This window comes from Rousettus aegyptiacus, unplaced genomic scaffold (genome assembly GCF_014176215.1).
Source record: "Rousettus aegyptiacus isolate mRouAeg1 unplaced genomic scaffold, mRouAeg1.p scaffold_m13_p_13, whole genome shotgun sequence".
NCBI lineage: Eukaryota > Metazoa > Chordata > Mammalia > Chiroptera > Pteropodidae > Rousettus > Rousettus aegyptiacus.
Genome location: NW_023416288.1, coordinates 75,160,209 through 75,186,115, shown reverse-complemented (window position 1 = coordinate 75,186,115; position 25,907 = coordinate 75,160,209). Strand labels below are relative to the sequence as shown.

The 25,907-nt window shown below is 32.3% G+C and overlaps 1 protein-coding gene across 3 annotated transcripts in view; it reads right to left on the bottom strand.

The window, feature by feature from the left end:
• Nucleotides 1–25,907, bottom strand: part of TMEM168 (transmembrane protein 168) — a 40,607-nt gene that overhangs the window by 5,049 nt on the left and 9,651 nt on the right. For all 3 annotated transcript variants that reach the window (XM_016138068.2, XM_016138067.2, XM_016138069.2), the window contains exons 3-4: nucleotides 5,085–5,227; nucleotides 2,868–3,142 (exon numbers count right to left, since the gene is read on the bottom strand). In XM_016138068.2, the coding sequence (XP_015993554.1) occupies nucleotides 2,868–3,142; nucleotides 5,085–5,227 (418 nt within the window). The remainder of the gene's footprint in view (nucleotides 1–2,867; nucleotides 3,143–5,084; nucleotides 5,228–25,907) is intronic.

Below are 25,907 nucleotides of genomic sequence, written 5' to 3'. Positions count from 1 at the left end.
ATTTTTTTCATTTATTTCTGTCATTACTATCATTGTTTTTTACCATCAAGCAAAAAGGCAAAAATATCAGGGTCCATGTTGTAAAACCCCATAAGTATAAGACTACATAATCTAAGAAGTACTATGAGTATGGAATAAAGGGCAAATATATGTTCTTTTTCTTGCAGTCATATTTTGTTTTGACTCTGCTCTTAACTTGCTAACTCACATAAAATCCAGTCATGATGTTTCTCCTGTTATATAGAGGTTTTTAGAAAGCTAACTATTAAAAAAATTCTCAGAGCACAGAGTTCTTTGTGTCACTTGGTTTAGAATGGATTAAAGCATCTTCTTCAGAGGAGGGGTGTTCAATGCTATTTCTGAGGTAGAAATGGCCTTTGAGGGCTGTGTCTCCAGCAGGACCTGACTGAAAAGAAGGCTCAGCCTCTGGGCCTGGTTTAATCTGGTTACCAGCAAGTGAGCCATGTGCCTCAGGTGTAAGTATACAAATGCTGAATTATAGAACAAAACCTACCCCTCTAGGGGAGGGCCCTATCAAGCTTTGCTTTCTCCATTGGTTTTTTTTTTTGTTTGTTTCTATTTTTTAACAATAAAGTCTCTGATAAAGAAAGTTACACATAAGGATTAAATCTTGGTTAACAGAGAAATTCTCGATAATGGTCTATTGGTAACAGTACTTAAAAAAAAATAAAGATACTATTCCAGAAAGTAATTGCTTGACATTTACCTAAAATATAACCTAACTTTAGAGTTTTTAAATCTTCATAAATTATTCCTGATAGTGAATGAAAATTTCAGAATACTGATACACACACACACACACACACTATATATATATATATATATATATATATATATATATATATATATCTTGTTTATTTACTTTTCCTAAGACGAGAAAAGGCTAACACAAATATTACTAAACTGGACACCTAGAATTTATTTCCAAAGCTATATTTTTAAAAATATACTTTAAACAAACTTTAAGATTTAAGAAAAATGCAAACTTTTTGAAAAATGTTTATATTAATAAATCCTTCACATAAATACAAGTTTACTTTTAAAATTACTTTCTTGTAATATCTAACAATAACTAAAGATTTATGCATAACCACCAAAATTATGCTTTTTCCCATTTCATTTGGGGATAGTTTATTATTATAAGCATTTCAGGAACATTTCAGTAATTAATTCCTGCTTTTAGCTCTGAAATTCTACATCTCTGAAGATTTTTTAATTAACTAGAACTTTTTCTCTTGTGCTCTTAAGTACACAGAATACTTTACCTGGAATTAAATCAGCCATAAAAGTTAAAAAGTTGTTTGCTATATTGATTTATTAAAAAGTTAAGGTTTTATAAACTATATTCGAGTAGTTTTAATGTTGACTACCTTCTTCTACATTGTATATTTTTAAAATGGGTGAACCATACTAACAAAAAAACATCTGTTTAACCAGAATATGCCTTTTCTCTACCTTTGGGTTTTTTTGTTTTTGGTTTTTGTGTTTTTTTGCTCTTGGTGGCAACACCGTACAATGGGGAAAAAAATACATTTTAGGAGTCAGGCAGATCTGAGCTTGAATCATGGTTCCCTCACTTATCAATAGTATGACCAATAAATAAGTTATGTGACTACTTTCAGTTTTAACATCCTTTAAAAAATGTAGATGACAGAAGTGACAGTATTTACCTCAAAAGATTTCAAGTGAAGACTAAATCTAATGGGTATAAAGTACCAAGCATAGTGGTTATGCTTCAAATGTGCCCAATAAATGTTAGTTTGCCAGTCATTGAGTTATTCAATATTTATTTACAAAAACAAAAAATTACATTATTTTTCTTTATCATAAAACTCTGGTTATAAATCTGGCAAGAAATTAGTGACACCAAGGTGGTTTAAAATCATCTCTACTTTAACCTTGAGTTTGTTTCCTTCTTTCTGGAGTTCCTGTACTGGCTCTGCCTTTGTCCTTCTATAATAGTTGCGTTTATATTCTTGTTTGATCTGAAACACTATTTATATTTATTTTTTGGATTATTATTTTTATGTGTTCTTGGTATAAAACATCTAAAATATTTTATTTAAAAAGGATATAGTTAAACTTAAAAGAACTATTTCTAATCTAAAATAAGAAAATTACCCTTTTTTTTTTCATGATTTAATGGTTTCAACTATCAATTATTTAGGAATCCCCTAATATGCGCCAGGATCTGTTCTAGATACAAAGCAAATAATTCATAAAACAAAGTCCTTGACTTACAGGGTATCTATTTTAGTTGGGAAAACCAACAAACAAATTTACATATAATATAAGGAGATCTCATTTCTCCTTTGGCTGGAGATTTAATGTTACCCTCTCATTTTACAAATAAGAGAACCAAAGCCAGAGAAGTTAAGTAACTTACCTACATAACACTACTGTGGCAAATTAGGACCAAAACCAAAGTCTCTTGACCTAGGTGATTCTCCCACCATATTACATCAGCTGCTTTTCAAAATTCTAGTGAACTTTCTAACATAAATAAAACTGTATATGTGAAGGACTATTAAATTCAGCGTCCATAACATTTAGACTTAAAAGTACCAGTCAAGTTAATCGGCTCATGAAAAATGTTACTATTTCTAATAATTCTGAAAATACATTAAAGTGAAACTGATTATAAGTCTCAGATCAGTCAGATTTTCTTCTTCCAATAAAATCATTTACCTCTATGCTAGAGAAAAGAAAAAAAAACAAGTCATAGTATACTTGGTAAACCGTATAGTGGAAAATTGAGAATTTGAAAATTTAGTGTTTCATTGTGAAGGATAGATTTCCACAATAGGTATATCTCCAATAGTGAAAACTGCCAGAGATGACTTTACCTGCAAGAGCCCACTCTCCTGTACCATGGGTGTGCCCACTGTAATACAAAACATATGTATCGTGTCTAGGTCCATCAACGGTCCGAAGTTCAAGGAAAGCCTTCAGTTTAGAATGTAGAGTATCAAAAGACAGTCCACTTGTGGAATAGTCACATCCATAGGTCTCAATCATATGATATGCAAAAAATCTTTGAATAGCATTGAGCATGCCAGTAGACCTCAAATTTAACTCCTGTACATGTTCTGGTGGAAGAAGTGTTGGCTGACCATCAGGACTGAAAAAGGAGAAAAAAGATTACTTTGGTGTTTAAGAAGTATTCATTCTATGTCTCATTTTTGTCCTTCGTTTATAATTAATTACCTAGGAATCATAATAGTTGCTGTCAACTAAATGGCAAGGCTTTTTAAAAAATCATCTTTTCTAAAATTCCTATAGTGCTAAGAACTAGGCTTTGATTTTCAAAGCCTAGTTTCTAAAAATTATATTTATTATCAATAAAACTATAATCAAACTTAAAGCTGAAAGAATAATATCTCCAAATGTTGATAGTACTAACTCTTTGTTCTTTATTCATATCTTCTCACCAAATGACAGGTATTGTACAAGGTTTATTAAAAGCGAAATTATACTAATTTTACTCCAAAAATGTTTTAAGAACAACTGGGTGGGGACTATCATGAAGACTTTTCTTTCTTGAGAAAACATTTTTAATAAAATATGGAAGTAATATTTTAAATTATATATTTATTTAATTTCTATATTTAAAAATATCTTTATAAAGCTGTGCTCAAGTTTAACTAACATAAGATATATTAATTATAGAAGAAGTTACCTATTAGTAAATGGCATTTAAGAACAATTATTAAAATCTAGGTCCTGGAACAAATTTACAATGGTACTCTATAGTAAAGATAATAAACAAGGTCCTACAACTAGCAAAATCAAAATTCTATCAAAATTAAGGGCACAAGGAAACCATCACTCCTACCAGAAAAGGAATTTCTATCAGGAATTTTGAAAACTTTACATTTTGCTTCATGTATTATCAATATTATTCTTACAACACTTCAGTTTTCATTAAAAGAATAAAACTTTTACTCCAGGTTTGTAATACTTAACAATTACAAAAAAAAAAAAAAAAGAAAAAAGAAAAAGAAATACATGAAAATTATAATGGAATAAAAATCTAACTGTGCAAATTACTCTTTCTATGCAGTCGTCACATCTTACTTTACAGGACCCTTCTAAATCTATTTTACTTCTCATGAGAATCTTCAACTTTTTATTAAGTCTTTAACATGGAGGAAAATATTTAATACAAATAGTCTATTTGAGGGTTTTATATCAAATATTTGAAATCAGATAAAAATTTTTTGATTTCAAGTCCTCCCCACCCCAAGGAAAGTTATGATGAAAACTTACTTGGTCATTAGAATTCATTAAAGGCAAAGAACTCATTTTTTCTATTACAAAGGTACTTAACTATATAAAAGAAAAATTTTAATGTGTTAATATTTACAGATTTAGAGAGATCTGCCACATATTTGGGATCAAAAATTATTTTGAAATATAATTGCAATCAAATATATATTATATATATACACAAATATAGATATTTATATACACACTATATATAAAAAATATATTGCCAATCTTCTGAATTTCTGATATTTGTAATTTTTAGTGGGCAGAGTGTTTTTATATTCATATTCTCATTAGTTCTTTATAACATTTCTCTGATATGGGCAGAATAGGTATTGTTGTTTACATTTTAGGTAAAGACACTGAGAGGTTCGGAGAAGTTATGATTTGCCTATGGCAACTAGAATTTAGGACTCTCAGGTCCAGTGTACATTCTATTATATTTCACTATGTTGTTTCATGGGATATTTCCTTAAACAAGATATCCCTTTCTAAAGAAAGGGTAGAATGTTTCCTTAGAAAATCCATTCATATTTCCTGATTTCTAGCTAAAATAAAAGCTAATCACATTTAACAAAAAAAAATATTTAAATTGAATCCTGAAGATTATATTATTACTCAGAGTAAAGGCTTTTAAACATTTGGAATAAAAAAAATGCAACAGCATTATATTTTGAAAATATTAGTTTTGAGAACATGAGCTATCAAATTTTATAACTATAGTCATACAAATATTAAGAAAATGTTAAGAATCAAGTAGTTATTACTAATTACTGTATACTAGATTACTGTACCTGCAGAAGTTGGTGGGAATCACAATAGCATATCCAACGGATGTTCCTCCTAAACAGTTACCCAGTTCATGGAAGAGCCCATGAGCCATGGATTCCAATGGCAAAACAATCAAAAACATGCTCAAGAAGATTCCATTTGCTGGCTAAAAGAAATTTAAAATAGCATGTTTACATAGTGTAATGGTATTTACGTGTGTGCATGTATATATATATTTACGTACATGAATATTTACTTACATTTCTGGCCATTACTTCCAAAAAGAATAAAAAGGACAATGAATGATCTAAGATCAATTATAAGTTGAAGCAGACAAGAATAAATGGATGTGCAGTGAAGCCTAAATTTACCTCTAAGCTTCTTGGAAGTCATGGCAAAAAAAACACAGCACATAGTTTTTAAATTTGTCAGATAATGACACACTCAAACTAAAAAACAAAACAAAAACATAACCGCTCTTGATAAGTCTGAGAAAAAGCCAGAGAACAAATTCTTTCCTCTTAAAACCCACATGACCCAAACCATTTTTCAAATAACACATTCATTTACTTTATCAAAAAGAAACTTCAGGAGGTACTCTTTTTTTTTTCTGTGAAAAGTCCAGAAATTAAGGGAACAAAATCTTTAAAAAAATTTAAGATCCTAAAGCTATCAAAATGAATTAAATTTATCTTATAGCTTTCCTTTGAAAAGTTGTAGACTATCTATAGACTAAATATAAAATTGTAAAAAATATATATATATAAATAAATAAAGGACACTTAGGACCCATTTAAGTGAAAAGAAAATTAAGGATGACAGTTACTCAGTCCTGTTCTATATCTTTACAATACTGATACTATTCTACATTCTGTGTTGCTACAGCACATACTACACAGTCATGGTCCTGTGTGCAAGGTGGTTCATTTGATCAGAATTTAATATAAAATAGAAAGCTGACTCCCACAAAAGAAAAATGGACAAAATGCCCTATTTTTGGTATGTTCTATGTTACCAATTACATAATACAGTACGTGCCCAATTTAGAAATATTAGAAAATACAAAGTAAAAAAGTGCTAAAATTATTGCAAGTACTATCATCCACATACACAGGTACTATCTTTTTAAACTATTTCAAACATCCTGCAATATATGTTCATGAAAATATATATTTTTTACCAGAGATGACATCTAGTGTTTTGTAAACTTTTGAATATATTGTAGACCTATTAACTCTAAAAATCACTTGTGAAGACCAAATGGCATTCCTATTATCTGTATGAAATTTTATTTAGCTTATTACCCATTATTGCTATTTAGATTCCTCTTAATTTGCTGTTATGATAAACAAAACCAAAATAAGTACTTAGTTTTCTGATTATGTTAAATACTTCTGATCATTTGGATTTCATCTTTGATGAAGTGTTAAATATTTTGCTGTTTTTTTTTTTTTTTTTTTTTTTTTTTTTACTGATTTATAGCCTTCATAGAATTGAAGAAAGTTAAGGCCTTGCCCTGAATCAGGCTATGGTTTAAGGGAACGTCGTGAATGGTTTGATCTTTTATCCAGACACCTAAAACTTTCTCCATATCAGCAAGAAGTGTTCACTAGAATAGCTCTTTTAATTTTCTCCAAGAACGTTTTCTTTGCATCCACGACTTGACTATTTGGCACAAGAGACCCAGCTTTTGGCCTATCTCAGCTTTTGATATGCCTTCCTCACTAAGCTTAATTATTTTTAGCTTTTGATTTAAAGTGAGAGATGCACAATTCCTTTCACTTGAATACTTGGAGGCCATTGCAGGGTTATGAACTGGCCTCATTTCAAAATTGTTGTGTCTCATGGAACAGACTCTAGGAGAGGGAGAGAGATGGGGCAACAGTCAGAACACACAAAACATTTATCGATTAAGTTCACCGTCTTATATGGACATGATTTTATTTTTTCTATATGAAGACCCAATTTTATTTTTTCTATATGAAGACTCAATTTCCAATTATTAAAAATATCAACCATTCCACATTACTTTGTGATAAATCAATTATTAAGGGATCTGTTTTTGTACTCTCTTCTGTTTCACTGGTCTACTTGTATATTATTTCAAATATTTCCTTTGGCTTTTATTTCCTCCTATCTCTCTGGGACTTCAATAAAATACAGATTGAGCTCTTAGTGTATCCTCTTTGAGTTTTACCCTTTTCTTCTGTATAGAATTTTCTCTATTTCTTTCCTCTTCTATGCTCCTCATATAGTTCTTCTGAACTATACCTTCCAGTTCACTAATGCTTGCTTCAGTTTTATCTAATCTGTTAAGCTTGTACACTGAATTAATTTCAGGCATTTTATTTTCTGATTCTAACTTCTGTTTAGTTCTTTTTCAAATCTGCCGTGTCACATTTTATAGTTTCCAACTTCCCACCATTATGTAATTCCTTTGCTTTTATTATGAACTTTTTATGATGGTCTTCTATCTGTGTTTGATCATTTCAATATCTCAGCACATTTTGTTCCCTGTCCCTTCTGCTGGTTCAGCTGTTTCTTGGTCTTAACGCCAGTTATGTATGCTTAATTATATTGAGGAGCTAAAAACTGTATTTAAAAAAAAAATCATTATATGGCTAATTTCAGGCCTAGGAAAATGGTACCTTCTCCAAGAGGACTTTTGTTTGTTTCTTCCAGAGAATTGGGGGCTTTACCACACTACATATCTTAATCACGGTTTGACCACTTAATCCAGGTTGGATCATAACAGGACACAAGGTCAGGATGCAAATTCAGGAGAGGACTATAATATACATGATGTACATAATATAATGTACACCTGAAAATTACATAATTATATTAACCAATGTTACCCCAATAAACTTAAAAAAAAAAAAAGAAAAAAGGTGGGAAAAAAGAAAAGAAAAAAAAATGGGTATCTCGTAAGGAGACAAGAGGGAGACGGGATCAGAGAACCTATGCAAAGCAATAACTGATGTGACCTTTCCAATCTTAGGAAGAGATGGACATCTGATACAAGAAGCTAACAGAAGACCTAATGATCTAAATGCAAAAAGACCTCTCTAAGACATATTATATTAAAACTTTCAAAAGTTAACGATAAAGAATTTTCAAGGCAGCCAGGGAAAAGACTGTAACCTATAAAGGAAATACAATTAGATTATCATCAGATTTCTCAGTATAAACCCCAGGAGGGAGTAGAATAACATATTCAAAATACTGAAAAAGAAAAAGCACTAGCCAAGAATAATATATCCAGCAAAGTTATTTTTAGATATGAAGGAGAAATAAAGTCCAAGGGAATTTACCAACATAAGATCAGCATTTCAAGAAATGTTGAAATTAGCTTTCCTACTTGAAACAAAAAGATAAAAGTATACAAAACTTTGAGTAAGGTGACAGAAAAAAGCAGGAAATTACAACTCTATTTTAGAGTAGGGTATTAAACAATTATAACACAAAGGTTACAAGGGAGACATAAAGCATTAAAAATAAGTATAATTATTGCAATTTGGTAACAAAAGCACAACATAAAGAAGGACAATTTGTGACACAAAAACATAAAAGAGGAAGAGGGAAAAAACTGAAGTCATATAGGCAAATGAAGACACTATTAGAATAAAAAGGACTTTTATCTATGTGACATTTTAAATAAACCTCATGGTAATCACAAAACAAAAATCCAGAGCTGAGACATGAAATGTAAAAAAGAAAAAAAACTAAAAAGCATCACAGAAAACTACCAATTCGACTCTTGAGTGGTGAACAGACAATGCAATATACGGATGATGTGTTATCGAATTGGACACGTGAAACCTATAGAAATTTATTAACCAATATCACCCTGATAAATTTAATAAGAAATAAAGTATCAGAGAGAAACACAAGGGAAAAGAAACAATGGTGATATAGATCAACTAGAAAACAAGAATAAAATGGCTCTAGTAAGTTCTCATATATCGATAATCACCTTACCTGCAAATGTATTGGACTCACCGATCAAAAGGCACAGAGTAGCTAAATGGATTAAAAAACAAGACCTAAATATGCTGCCTTTAGGAGACCCATCTCAGATCCAAAGACAAATACTGCCTCAAAGTGAAAGGGTAAAAGATGATACTGAAAGCAAATGGTATCCACAGAAAAGTGAGTGGAAACACATTTATACAAAAAATAGATTTTAAGACAAAAAGATTATAAAACATGAAGATGGATATTTTATAATGATAAAGGGGACAATCCATCAAGAAAACATAACATTTGTTAATATATAGGCACTCAGCCTAGGTGCACCAAAACATATAAAGAAATTAACCAACCTAAAGATAGAAATTAATAGTTTTATAATACTAGGGGATTTCAATGCCCCACTTGCATCAACAGCTATATCATCCAGACACAAAGTTAATTACAAAATATCAGCCTTAAACGACACATTAGACCATGTAGCCTTAATAGATATTTGCAGTAGTCTTTTAATATTTATCAAACTTTCCAACTCTAAATGACAGAATACACATTCTTCTCAAGTGCACATGGAACATTCTCAAGGACAGACTATGCGTTCAGATACATAACAAGTCTCAATAAATTTAAGAAGATTAAAATCATATCAAGCATCTATTCACGTCACAATACTAAGAAACTAGAAATCAATTACAAGAAGAAAGCTGGGAAAAAAATCACAAATAAGTGGAGATTAAACAACATGCTACTGAACAACTATTTTATCAAAAAAGAAATAAAAGAAGAAATCAAAAGATAGAGCCAAATGAAAACATGACATACCAAAATTTGGAGGATTAGCCAAAAGCAATACTAAGAGGGCATTTATAGCAATACAAGCCTACCTTAAAAAAATAAGAAATATCTCAAATAAACGATCTACCATCACACTTTAAGGAACTAGAAAAAAAATGAGCCCATAGGAGGAGGGAAATTATAAAAATCAGAGAGAAAAATAGAGAATGAAAATAGAAATGACTGAAATGAAGAGCTAGTTCTTTGAAAAGATAAACAAAATTGACAAAGCTCCGCCTAGTCTCATTAAGGATAAGAGAAGATTCAAATAAATAAAATCAAAGAGCATTTACAAGCCTGCCACAGAATTAAAAAATTATTCAAAAATACTATGAAAGACTATGTGCCACTAAATTGGACAATCTAGAAGAAATGAATGAATTCTCAGAACATTCCTAGACTGAATCATGAAGAACTGGAAAATCTGAATAGGCAGATTGCTACTACTAAGGCTATTGAAACAGTAATTTAAAAAAATAAAATAAAATAAAAACCCTCCCCCAAAACAAAAGTTCAGGACCAGATGGCTTCACTGGTGAATTTTACCAAACATTCAAAGAAGATTTCATACCTATCCTTCTCAAACTCTTCCAAAAAAACTGAAGCGGAGAAAATGCTTCCTAATTAACAAGGCCAACATCACCCTGATACTAAAACCAGCCAAGGACATCACAATAAAATAAAATTACAGGCCAACGTGTATGATGAAAATAGATGCAAAGATTCTCAACAAAATACTAGTGAACTGAATACAACACTACATTAAAAGATTCACACATCACGATCAAGTAGAATTCATTTGAGGAATGCAAATATGGTTCAATGTGACATACCACATTAACAAAATAAAAGATAAAATCATATGATCATCTCAGTAGATGCAGAAAAAGCATCTGAGAAGATACATCATCCACTTATGATAATTACTCTCAATAAAACAGGTAAAGGAGGAAAGTACCCCAACATAATAAAGACCATATATGACAAGCCCTCAGATATCATCACACTCAACGGTGAAAAACCGAAGTCTTTTCTTCTAAGATCAGGAACAAGAGAAAGACAAGACTTGACACTCTTGACACTGTTATTAAACACAGTACTGGAAATCTTAGTCAGAGCAATTAGGCAAGAATAATAAATAAAAAGCGGAAAGGAATAAGTAAATCTATCATTATTTGCGAATAACATGTTTTTATATAGAGAAAGCATTAAACTCCACTAAAAAAACTGTTAGAAATAAATATAGTAATGTTGCGGTATACAAAATCAATATACAAAAATATGTTGCATTTCTATATACTCGCATCAAAATATCAGAAAGAGAAATGAAGAAAACAATCCCATTTACAATCACAGCAAAATGAATGAAATAACTAGGAATAAATTTAACAAAGGAGGTAAAGGATCTGTACACTGAAAACTACCAAACATTGATGAAAGAAACTGAAGACACAAAGAAACGGATATTCCATGATCAGCTGGAAGAATTAACATTGTTAAAATGTTCATATTACCTAAAGCAATCTACAGATTCAGTGGAATCCCTATCAAAATCTTAATGACAGTTTTTGAGAACAAAAAATCTTCAAATTTGTATAGAACACAAAAGACCCTGAACTGCCAAAGCAATCCAGAAAAAAAAAGAACATGGGTATCACACTCCCCATTTGCAAACTATATTACAAAGCTATAATTAAAACACTATGGTACTGGTAGAAAAAGTCACAGGCCAATAAGATAGAATTGAGAGTCCCCCCAAAAAACTCACACATATATGGGCAACTAATTACAACTAAACAGCCAAGTATGGAGAAAGGAAATTCTCTACAATAAATGGTGCTGAAAAAACTAAACAGCAGTAAGCAAAAGAATAAAATTAGACTGCTATCTTACACCACATATGAAAATTAAGAAAAAATGGATTAAAGACTTAAATGTAGGATATGAAACAATAAAATACATAGAAGAAAACATAGGCACTAAGCTTCTGAAAACTGGTCTCAGAGGTGTTTTTGTGAATTTGACTTCGAAGACAAAAGAAACAAAAGCAAAAATAAATAAATGGGACTACTTCAAAATAAAAAGTTTCTGCACCAACGAAACAAAAAGGCAACCAACAGAATGGGAGAAGATACTTGGAAACAATATCTCTGATAAGGGGCTAATATCGAAAATATGTAAAGAATTCCTATAGCTCAACAACAATCTGATGAAAAATAGGCAGAGTTATCTACTAGACATTTTTCCAAGAAGACATATACAGATAGTCAACAGGTTCATGAAAAGATGTTCAATTTCACTAGTTGAAAGTATGAAAGTTCCTCAAAAAATTAAGACTAGAACTACTGTATGATCTAGCAATTCCTCTTCTGGGTAGTTATCAAAAAACTATGAAAATACTAAGTCAAAAAGATATATGCACCGTTATATTCACTGTAGCATTATTTACAACAGCCAAGATATGGAAATCCCTTAAGTATACACTGACAGATGAACAGATAAAGAAAATGTGGTATACATATAATGGAATACTACTTAGCCATAAAAAGGATGAAGTATTGCCATTTGGGACACATAGATGGTCCCAAGGGTATTAAAGTACATGAAATAAGTCAGCTGGAAAAGGACAAAAACAGTATAATTTCACCTATATGGGAAATATAACAAAAAAGTAACAAGCTAACAAAAGAAACAAGACCAAACTCAAAGATACGGATAAGAGAATGGTGGTTACCAGAGGGCAAGGGGGTGGGGAGGGTGGATTTGGTAAATAAAAAAATAAAAGTATAAAACCAAAAATAAATATATGTATTTTCACTACAAGCACATTTTATATGCTCTCATATAATTTATGTTATATAAGTCCATAAAAACTTACATAATTTTTATACTGGTAGGTTAATGATAACAGTATCGGTGGAAAAAGAACAACTGTTTATGACATAGTTTACAACTTTAAACACGCAACATAATTCTCGCAACTATTACTACAACATTTTCAACTGGTTTTTCACTTAACTCTCAGGTTTGCTAGATAATCACCTTATCTATAAATACTGATAATTTCATTACTTTCTTTTCAATTTCTATACCTCCTATTGCATATGTTGATCTATTATAATTAAAATAATTAAACTCCTAGTCACATAAAAGGATTACTTTCAAATTATGTCATCCACTCATGTAACAGAACCACTAAAAATAAATTACTGAATAGCGGGACCAATACCTGACAATTTTATTATTTCTACTTTTAACTTCACATAACTAATAATTTTGTGATCAACATAGCAGTATAAGAAACTAAATAATTTATCATGTTGTAATGTAAAGCAAAGCTCACAAATTCAAATGCTATTAGGGGCCAGAAAAACAGATAGGTGAAGCATCTGTAGAAAGTAAAAATAGTGGTAAGAATTCTAAAGAAAAGTGCATTGCTATCTAAAGGAATACACTTAAAAACGTATTCTGACCACACGAAATTGGTTGATTAAATAATCTTACAGGCATGTCTATTTATTTTGCTATACAGACATAAGTATAGGATTTTAAAGAACAGACTTACGATAGCATCCTCTTAAAAAAAATATCCTTGTACATTAATCTTAATATCAGGATAGTTTCTAGAAGAATGAAAAGTTCACGTACTCTTTCTGTACCAAGAATTACTGGGAAATTTCATAACATAGAGACAAATATATATATATATATATTAACATTCATATGTAAAGATTATGGTATCTAATAAATAATTTTGAAATATAAATAGTAAAAGATTAGAATGCTGTACCATCAAAAATATTCACTTCTTGTTTTGTTCAGTCAAACTATTTTTCTTTGGTTAAGATTATTCATTTGCAATCTATCTTTTTTTATTATTTTCTACAGAAAAGAATGAAAATCTGAAAGCAGGACTAGAAATATTTATTTTAAGCTTGGCACTATTAAAATAAGTGTAGAGACTGGCCTTTCTTTAAATATTCATGTGTATAGAATACCAATGGTTATTACTGACTTCTGCATTACCTTCAAGAATTCTACAAAGCTACCAGCACTAAGATTTTTATTGTAAAATGAAAATGTAGTTTCTACCATTAGAAAAAAATATTATTAAACAGTTTATAATTCAGCAGTGAACTACATAAATGATAAAGTTCAACTGCCAATTCGTAGATGACTCAAGTAATTTAAAATTCCAATTAAAATGTTAATTGATGTTAGTCAGTATCTTTATGTCCTGATGATAATACTTACCAAAACAGGACTAAATAACCAGATATTCAGATGTTGACTGATTACAATTCATAAACAACAAACTGTTATTTGCTTTTTATAATCTTAGTAGAAAATTGAAATGTTTTCATTAATTTTTAAAAAGCGAATTTATCAGAAAAAATCATTAAACACTTTTATTAGGTTACTTTGAGTAAGCAAGCTTAGAAAAACAACATCGAATATATTATAACACACACAAACAGTTTGGCAACACAATACATCTGCAATCTTAACAGATGGCAAACATGTCCAGGGGCTGCAAAATAAATTCATGATGTTTTATCCATTCACCACTTTCAGAAAGCTCCAATTTTACTGGCATGCAAACATTTATTCTCTAGCTTCGACTTAAAAGTTATTTGTGACTTGGGAGTACTTACATTTTAAACAATTCCCTATAACAAATATGATTGACTTGTTTGATCAAAACCAATAAGTGTAGGTACTGTTCTTCCTTTGCTTCTCCAAGTCAACCTAAGCTCATGATCAAACTTTAAGACATGGTTCAAATTTCAAAGCATGTATAAACTGAACTTAAGAGCAGACCGGTAAATAACTGTAAGTAATATCCTTTAGCTATTAATTCTGTATTCAGCTGGGCTTCAAGTCATGGTCAAAATATTTAACACTTTCATATCCTAAAATTTCTCAGGTAATAAGAACAAGTTTTTTTATGCAACATATAGATACCAGTCTGAATCTCATTTTTTAAAATCTGGCATTTACATATGAGATATAATAATTGTTGCTAAATATTTTTGTCTGAGTCACCTTAAGTAAGCCAGATTTGGGAAATATTATAAATAGAAATAAAAAAAATGAACACCAACCGAAAAATAACATATAAATGTATTTTACAAAACAATATATAAATGAAGGTATCATGCTTTTCAATGTGAGAAACCCATACCTAAATAACAATAGGCAACTTCCAAAATTTTGCATAGTTCAGGAAGTTTAAGAACATTAGGAAAGCTACTTTAGTCAAGTGATTATTTTTCCCTTATGTAGAGGAAACAGAGAGTAGTGGAAGGGACTCAACCTTTGGAGTTAGACTGGTTCAGTCCCAGCTCAGTCAATGATCATGTGTACATAAACAAATTAATTGACCCTTTGAATCTGCATCTATATATGGGGGATATTTATTTTATTAGCTTACTTTATAGATTTGAAGTATGTGAAATAGGTCTGACATACAAAAAATGGTAGCTATAATTAGCAATGAAGCATTTTAAAACTGAAATTCATTATGATCAAAACAGAAATCTAAAAGGGTATTACTTTTTCATCTAAATGGCTATTGTTATATATGAAATCTTGGTGTAGAGTTAAGGCCCTAGTAAATGCATTAGAATTTTTTTGAGTACCCTTGAAAGAGGTAGCAAAAATAGAAATTTGGGGGGACTGCTGTCTCAATGAAGGTGAAACAACACGGGTATGGAAATCAAACTCAGGCAGTCTACTGAATCATATCTTTTCCCATGGGCAAAATAAACAGACTACACCAAATAGTCTCTATGCTCATTTTAAATTCTAAAAATACCTGGAACTAAGAAAAGTGATTAACAGTGAAGGCTGTGAAGGCACACTGCCTGGATTCATACCAGCTAGGTAGTCTTGAGCAAGTTTCCTAATCTCACAAGCATGTCTCTTATCTATAAAATGGGAATAATAATGGTACCTATCTCATGAGCCCTCATAATACCATGTGGATTAAATAAAGTACACAGAATGGTAGACAGCACGTAGATAGCACAACAGTTAATAAATGGAAGGTCTTCCTATTATTAAAATGAAAAAAATTATCTCCCCATTAAAATTTAGGAAAAAATTAAAAGCTGGAATATCAGTTGGGGGAAAGAAAAATGTTCTTTATGAATAAAATAATATTCAGACCATTGTTATTGGTGTTGCAGCAAAACAAAAGCATCTATTCCTGCTTCACAGCATCTGGCAGAAGTGAATAAAAAAAAATCAAATAAAAAGTATACCCTGATGGGAAAAAAAGGTGTAGATAATAGAGGCTTTGTTCAACCCTCTTGCAATCAAATCAAAGTTGTGACAGAAACACAGAGCAAACAACAAGTAAAGTCACCTGGAATCTGAAGGAACAGAAGTACTAAAACTAGGGAGAAAAATAATTAATCAACCTGCAACACTGGAAGATAGGGGTGAAGATGCGACACTGCCCAGTCCCAAGCAGCTGAGTGGGACAGAGGCTGTGGCAACTGCAGCCTGCAGCTGCAGATGCCTCTTAAGGGGCCGTGTATGTGAGATTTTCATGATAACGGATCTGCTTGCTCTGAGCACCAGAGGTGGGTAGGCTACTCAGGGGGCACCAGGGACTTACAGGGGTCACTGAGGTGTTGGAATGAGGGCTGGAGGTAGGTCTGTCTCCCAGACAGAAGCAGTGCCTATATCCATTATCCTCTTTTGAGCTCTCCCCTGCACCTAGTGTGGGGACACAGCACCACCATAGCTGAGATGTCACTGAACTGGATAACAGAGATTGCTCCACCCAGAAGACTCCCTGAAACTCTGCCTCCCCCAACTCCTGGCCCCATTCAAGCTACATCCAGGTGTGTCCTCTCCAAGACTGGTGCTCCTTGCTGAGAAATGCCAAGACCCACACTGGTGGCAGTTGGCCTCATTTTCTGGTGTGGTTTCTTGAAGCAACTGTAAGTACAGCATCTGTGGATTGCTTGCAGCGGGACATAGGCTGGTACTTGGCCTGTACCTGAACCACTCTTCAGGACTGTGTTACTGGACACCTACCACTTAAAGCCACAGGACTAAAACCAGAAGATTTGGGAGCATTGCTTACCATATAGAAACAGATACAGAAAGGCAGTCAAAATGGGAAGACAAAGATGCAGAAACCATATGAGAGAACAGAACAGAGATCCAGAAACAACAGAGTCAAGCAATCTAACAGAGAGTTAAAAACACTGGTTATAAAGATGCTCAATGAGCTTAGGAGAAGTGTAGATGAATTCAGTGAGAACTTTAACAAAGAGAAAAAAACATTAAAATGGAAATGGAAATTATAAAAGGAAACCAGTCAGAAATGAAGAACGCATTATCTGAGATGAAAGTATATTAGATAGAATCAACAGAGCGTATAAAGAGGATTGAGCCAATATAGAGAATGGGGCAGTCAAGGACACCCAGTCAGAACATCAAGAAAAACAAAGCCAAGACTATAGTAATAATTTAATGAACCTATGGGACACTATTAAAGGTAAAACTATCCATGTCATGGGGTACCTGAAAGAAAACAGGAAGTTGAAGAGCTATTTGAAGAAATAATGATGGAAAACTTCTCTAACCTGGGGAAGGAAACAGACATACTACCCCAGAAGCTTAAAGTCCCAAGAAAGAGAAAACCAAAGAGACCCACTCCAAGACACTTCATATAATTAAAATGCCAAAGGTTAAATACAAAGAGAGAATCTTAAAAGCAGCAAGAGAAAAGCAGTTAGTTACTTACAAGGGAGCACCCATAAGACTGACAGCTAATTTCTCAAAAGAAACTATGTAGGATAGAAGGGCTTGACACAAAGTATTCAACATAATGAAAACCTAGGATCTACAAACAAGAATACTTTATCCAGGAAAACTATCATTTAGAGTCTAAGGACAGATGGTTTCCCAGACAAAAACAAACTAAAGGAATTTATCAGCACCAAGCCAGTATTACAGGAAATGTTGGAGGGGCTTCTTTAAGAAGAAAAACATGAATCAAAAACATGAATTAAGAATGGTAATAAGTACATTCCTATCAACTACTACCTCAAATGGAAAAGAATTAAGTGCTCCGGCCAAAAGATATAGTGACTGAATGGATAAGAAAACAAGACCCCTACATATACTGCCTACAAGAGACTCACTTCAGATTAAAAGACACACCGACTAAAAGGAAGGGATGGAAAAAGATATTGCTTTGATGGACCTAGAGGGTACTGTGCTGAATAAAATAGGTCAGACAGAGACAGACTAATATCGCATGACTTCACATACATGTGGAATCTGAAGAACAAAATCAACAATGATAACAAAAATAGAAATAAACTTACAGAGAGATATTCTGAGGATTACTAGGTGGGAGGGAGGTTGGGGAATGGGGAAAAAGGGCAAAGGTATTAAGAAGTACAAATGGATAGTTACAAAACAGACATGGAGATATAAAATGTAGCATAAGGAAAATAGTTAATAATGTAATAAATATGCAAAGGGGAAGAGGAGTACTAGATTTAGTGGGGTGATCACTTTGTGAGTTATGTAGGTCTAATCTCTATGCTGTACAACTGAAACTAATATATTATTGCATGCCAACTATAATTGAAAAAAACAACCCATTGAACGGTACAATGTAAATACGAGCAACTGTCTATTACAGTTCAATAAAGTTGAGGGGGAAAAAAGTATACCCTTAATCTTGCCCCCTCTCATTTCAACTAAAATAGCTCAAAACTTTAGGAAGAGAACTAAAACAAAAGAAAAAATATGAAACATATACAATTCTAGTTTTGGTAGCATATTTGAAAACTCCCTGCTCCCATGCCGAGTGAAGTAATATGGCTGAACCTGCCATCTTGCTAGAAATGAAACTGTGCTGCATCTCTAGATTCCATCCCTGTCTTTTATGTGAGGCAGGTCTTGTTACATGTGTCACACTCATTGTTTTGCATATAGAAAAATCAACTGTCTTTCTGGTTTGAGTCAAAAGGGCTTTTATACAAAGTTGCATCAAACCCCAAATCTGCAAATGATAATGGGTGATAAGGAAAGGCATATGAAAGCATATGAGAGTCTCTAAAGAGCAAGACCTGGGGTATATTTCTTTGGGTATATGGATACTTGCCTCTCTTTTTATCTTTATAAGAATTATAAATTATTCTAATTTCAGAAAAACCTAGAGCTGAGCAATAAAACTAGCACCAGATTGATTGCCAGTCAAGATGGCAGGGTATCCAAAGCTCACCTCCTCCAATAAATACACCAAAATTACAACTAAATATAGAGCAACCACTGCTGAGAACCACCTTAAGACTAAAGATAGCAAAAAGAAGCCAGATTGAGATGGGCAGGAGGAGCAGAGACAAGGTATGGTCAGGTCCCGCACTCATGGTGTGATGATTTACAAGCAGGAGGGAAATCAACAGCATAATCCACCCTGAGGAGTGAGGTGTCTGAGCCCTAAACTGGGCTCTCTAGCCTAGAGGATCTATGTGAGAAAAGAGGTCCCCACAATATCTGGCTTTGAAAACCAGTAGGGATTACTTCCAAGAAATGGACTGTGGGTGACTGAGACACTGCCACTGCTCTTAAAGGGCTAATTAGGAAACCCACTTGCTTCAAGCTCCAGCACGAAGACAGCAATTTGAGAAGTGCCTGGGTCATATATGGAGAAATTAAATTGACTAACTTTAGGGCAAGTGCCAGAGATGGCAGAGATCAGTGGGAACTCTCTCAGAGGACAAAACAGCTGGAAGGTGCCATTTGTATTTTGTTGTACTCTCCTTCCATCTGGCTGGCCACAAATCTGTCACTTTTCATTAACCTAACATTGTTTGCCCCTCCCCTTCATTCCACTGATTTCTTGCCCTGCCCCACCCAACTCACAGGGCCTGGCTGAAGCTCCTGAGCAGCTCCAGACTGGTCACACACTGACTTTGGCTCGCACTGCAGCCTTTCCCAAGCCAAAATGAGGAGACAAAGGAATATGTTCCAAAAAAAGAATAGGGCACTCCCCCCTCCAAAAAAAAAAGAACTAAACACAATGAAGACAAGCAATCTAACAGAGTTCAAAACGATGGTTATAAAGCTGCTCAAGGAAGTCAGGAGAAGAAAGGATGAACTCAATGAGAACTTCAACTAAAAGGAAAATACTGAATAAAAATTCAGAACTGAAAAATAACTGACATGAAAAATACACTGGAGGAAATCAAAAGCAAGGGAGATGATGTGGGAAAACAAATCAGCGATATGGAAAACAAGGTAGTGAAAATCACCAAACTGAAACAGAAAAAATTTTAATAAGGATAGTTTAAGGGACTATCTCGGACAACACCAAGCATACCAATATTTGTACCGGAGGGGTCCCAACAGAGAAGAGAGTGAGAAAGGGACAGAAAACCTATTTGATGGAATAATGCCTGAAAACTTTCATATCTGGTGAAGTAAAAAGATATCCAAGTCCAGGAAGTATAAAGAGTCCAAAACAAGATGAACTCCAAGAGGCCCACAACAAGACACGTCATAATTAAAATGCTAAATGTTAAATATAAAGCTAGAATCTTAAGAGCAGCAAGAGAAAAGGTTACATACAAGGGAACCCCATATTATTATTAGTTGAGTTTACAGAGAAACTTTGTAGGCCAAAAGGGAATGACATGATATATTTAAAATGATGAAATGGAAACAAAACAAAAAACAAAACGAAAAAAAACTATGACCAGGAATACTCTATCCAGCACAGTTATCATTCAGAATTGAAGGAAAGATAGTTTCCCAGACAAGAAAAAGCTAAAGGAATTCATCACAACTAAACTAACAATAATAGAAATGTTAAAACAAAACAAACCAAAACAAAAACTTCTTTAATTGGAAAAGTCCAAAGCTAAAAAAATACACTGGGGAAAAAAAACTCACTGATAAAGGCAAACATTTAGTAGATCAACCAATTATAAAGGTAGTATGAAGGTTAAAAAAACCTACTAAGATCATAGGTATCATCAAAATAAATTTAGGGATACACCTATACACACACAGATGTAAACTATGATCTAAAAAAACAAACATGTGTGAGGGGGGTAAATAAAAACATAGTGCTTTTAAAGTGCATTTAAACGTAAGTGACCATCAACTTAAAATAGACTGATATAAAAATCTCATGGTAACTGCAAACTAAAAACCTGTATTTGGTATATAAAAAATAAAGACAATAATAGCAGGGGGCTTTAACACCCCACTTACATCAATGGATAGATCATGCAGACAGAAAATCAACAAAGAAATGGTGGCCTTACATGACATGTTAGAGCAGATAGACTTAAGAGGTACTTACAGAACATTTCAGCCAAAACAGCACAATACAGATTCTTTTCAAGTACACGTGGAACGTTTCCCAGAACATAACACATTTGAAACTAGTAATCAATTGAGAGAAAAATTGGGGGAAAAAAGCACAAACACGTGGAAGCTAAACAACATGTTAATAAATAATCAATGGATTAAGGAGAAAAATCAAAAAAGTACCTTGAAACAAATGAAAATAGAAATACAATGATCCAAAATCTATGAAGCACAGAAAAGGCAGTTCTGAAAGGGAAATTCATAGCAATACAGGCCTACTCAAGAAATGAGAAATAGCTCAAACGATCTAACCTTCTACCAAAAGGAATTAGAAAAAGAACTAACAAAGCCCTGTTAGTTGAAGAAGGTAAATTAAATATTACGATCAGAGTGGGAATAAATGAAATAGATGCTAAAAAATAGTAGAAAAGATCAAAATCTATAAAATTTAGCTAGACTCATCATAAAAAAAGACCCAAATAAATAAAATCCAAAATTAAAGAGAAGTTAAAACCAACACCATAGAAATTCAAAGGATCATAAGTGAAAACTATGAATAACTACATGCCAACAAACTGAACGACCTAAAAGAAACAGATAAATTACTAGAAACACATAATCTTCTAAGCCTGAATCAGAAAGAAACAAAATCTGAACAAACACTAATAACAAAACTGAATCAGTAATCAAAAAACTTCTGACAAACAAAAGTTCAGGACCAGATGGCTTCACAGGTGAATCTACCAATTATTTAAAAAAAGAAAAATTAATACCTATCCTCAAAATATTCATGAAAACTGAAGAAAAAGGAACACTTACAAACTCATTCTACCAGGCCAGCATTACCTGGTACCAACAGCAGTCAGACATAAAAAAAAATATATATATATATATATGCCAATACTCCTAATGGATATAGATGTTAAAATTTTCAAATATTAGCAAATCAAATTCAACAACACATTAAAAATATCATATACCATGACTAAATGGTATTTATTCCAAGAGTGCAAGGATAATTCATTATCTACATATCAGTCAATGTAATACAGAACATTAACAAAAGAAAGAATAAAAATCATATGATCACTTCAGTAGATGCAGAAAAAGTATCTGACAAAATTCGACATCCATTTATGATTAAAACTCCCAAGAAATTGGAAATAGAGTTAACATATCTCAACATGATAAAGGCCATTCATGACAAACCCGCAGCTAGCATCAACTCAATGGTGAAAAGTTAAAATCTTTTCCTTTAAGATCAAGAATAAAACTCCCACTTTTATTCAACATACTAGTGTAAGTCCTGGCCATAGCAATTAGACAAGAAAAGGAAATAAAGAATAAAGAACATCCAAATTGGAAAGGAAGTGGTAAAACTGTCATTATTCTCAGACTACATGATACTGTATGTAGAAAACCCAAAAGACTCCAAGAAAAAGTTATCGGAATAAACAAATTCAAAAAAGCTGCAGCATATAAAATTAATATACAGAAATCTGTAAGTGGTATTTTTATACACTAATAATGAATTATCAGAGAAATTAAGAAAACAATTCCATTTACAATTACATCCAAAAAAACCAAACCAAACCAAACAAAACTAGGCATAAATTCAACCAAAAAGGCAAAACTATAAGACATTGAAAAAAGAAAATGAAGACAACACAAACAAATGGAAGGATATACAATGTTTGTGGATTAGAAGAATATTGTAAAATGTCCATACTACCCAAGCACTCTTCAGATTAAATGAACAAATAATCATAAAATTTATATGGAGCTACAAAAGATCCCAAAGCAATCTTGAAAGAGAACAAAGCTGGAGGTGTCATGCTCCCTGATTTAAACCTATACTATAAAACAGTATGCTACTGCCACAAAAACAGATAAAGACATCAATGGAATGGAACTGAAAACCCAGAACTAACCAAACATACATGGCCAAATAATATAAAACAAAAAAAGCAGAAATATATAATTGGAAAAGTCAGTCTCTTCAATAGATGGTGTTGGCAAAACTGGGTAAGTGCATGCAAAAATATAAAGCTGGATCGATTTCTTACATCACATACAAAAATAAACTCAAAATAGATTAAAGACCTGAAAGCATAAAATTCCTAGAAAAAACATGTAATAAACTCTTTGACATCAGTCTTAGCAATATATTTCTTGATATCTCTCCTCAGGCAAAGGTAACAGAAGTCAAAATAAACAAATGGGACTAAAAAGCTTTGCACAGTTAAGGAAGGCATCAACAAAATGTAAAGATAACCTACTGAATGAGAGCAGAGATTTGCAAATGATATGTGTGAAGGAGGTTTACTATCCAAAATAGATAAAGTACTCATACAACTTAACATAAAAAAAAAAAGAAAATGAACAATTCAATTAAAAATTGGTCAGAGGACCTGAACAGACATTTGTCCAAAGAATACATATAAATGGCTGAAATATTAATTATCAGGGAAATGCAAATCAAAACCACAATGAGATATTATTCACACCAATCAGAATGGCTATTATCAAAAGGTCAACAAATAAATGTTGGCAAGGATGTGAAGAAAGGGGAACCCTCAGGAACTGTTGGTGAGACTGTAAATTGGTGTAGCCACTACGGAAAACGGTACAGAAGTTTCCCAAAACTTAAAAACAGAATTACAACACCATCCATGACACCTACTCTAGGTATTTATCTGAAGAAAATGAACACTAATTCAAAAATATATACGCACCCTGTGTTCACTGCAGCATTATTTAGACTAGCCAAGATAGAGAAGTAACCTAGGTATCTATCAATAGATAAATGGGTAAAGAACACATGGAGTATACATACAATGGAATAATACTCAGCCATAAAAAATAATGAAATCTTGCCATTTGCGACAACCATAGGATGAACTTAGAGTGTATTATGGTAAGTGAAATAAGTCAGAAAGAAAATGACAAATACCATGTGATTTCACTATGTGTGTAATCTAAATAATAAAACAAATGAACAAATAAAACAAAAGATGAACAGATTCTCAGAGAACAAACATGGCTGCCAGAGGGGAAGGTGATGCAGGATAAATGAAAAAAGATGAAAGAGAATATCAGGTACAAACCTCCAGTTATATACATTTTTAAAAGTTATGGGGATATAAAGTGCAGCAAGTGCAGCATAAGAAAATAGTCAATATTATCATAACAACTTTGTATTGTGACTTACAGTGATCATATTGTAAGGAATATAAATGGTGAATCGCTATGTTTTATACCTGAAACTAATTCTGTATGTCAACTATACTTTAACAGAAACAAAAACACTACCACAAAATGCTGTAGCACTGTGTCTTTCTTAATGACTCACTTAAGGAAAAAGTATAAAGGGGAAAAGTAAATAGCACACTCCATAAACATAATTCAAACTGTAGAAAACAACAGCTGTATTGTTGCATTTTAAAATTGGACTAAAATTGTGAACAAAACAACAAAAATTAATGGTAAAATCCCAGCTTTTTCATGTAAATACCACTGACTCATTCCGAAAATGTTATTAAACTCAGTAAAACTAATGAAAAACAAGATATCCATGTGGGGTGGGTTGAATATTTCACTCAAATGACGTCTGGTAAAGATTTCTTACATACGACATTAGGAGATGATTCATAAAAAAGTCAATGAATTAGACTATAGCAAAATTAAGTATTTCCACTTTTCAAAAAACAAAAGAGAATGAAAAAAACAAGCCATACTCTGGGAGAAAATATTTGCAAGTTATATATCTGATAAAAGATCTTATAGCTAGAAATGATAAAGAACTCAATATGAAGAAAACAAACAATCCAATTTTAAAAATTGCCGAGATCTGAATAGGTACTTCACCAAAGACGACATGTGGGTGGTGAGTTGGCACATGAAAAGATACTAAATATTATTAGTCACTAGGGTAATAGAAATAAAATCACAGAGTTACCACCACACACCTATTGGAATGGTTAAAAACAAAAACAAAACAGACAATACCAAACACTGGTAAGTATGTGGAGCAACTGAAACTCCCATACACTGCTAGAAAGAATGCAAAATGATACAGCCATGTTGGAAAACAGTTTGGCAGTTTCCTATGAAGTTAAACATATAATTCATATGTTTACCATATGACCCAGCAATCCAAGTAAAATAGAAACCTTATCTATGAATATTTACAGTAGCATTATTTATAAGCATCAAAAACTAAATAATTTCAATATCCTTCGATTGAGTAATGACTAAACAAACCGTGAGACACCCATACACCCCTACTGCTCAGCAATACAAAAGAATAAACTGACATACACGACATAGATGAACCTTATATGAATTATGCTAAATGAAAAAAAAAACTATATACTATATGATTTCATGTATATGACATTCTGGAAAAGAAAATGTCTAAGGACAGAAAACAGATAAGTGGTTGACAAATACTAGTTTAGAAGAGGGACTGACTACAAAAGAGCAAGAGGCAATTTTGGGAGGAGGTGAAACTGTTCTATATTTTGACTGTAGTAGTGGTGGTCACACAACTAAGTGGTTTGTCAAATGGCAGAATTGTACACTAAAAAGGGTGAACATTACTGTATGCAAAATTTTCCTTAATTAAAAAAATCATGTTATTAAGTAAAACAAAAAACCCAAAACTACTGACATGCAAAAAATTTTTA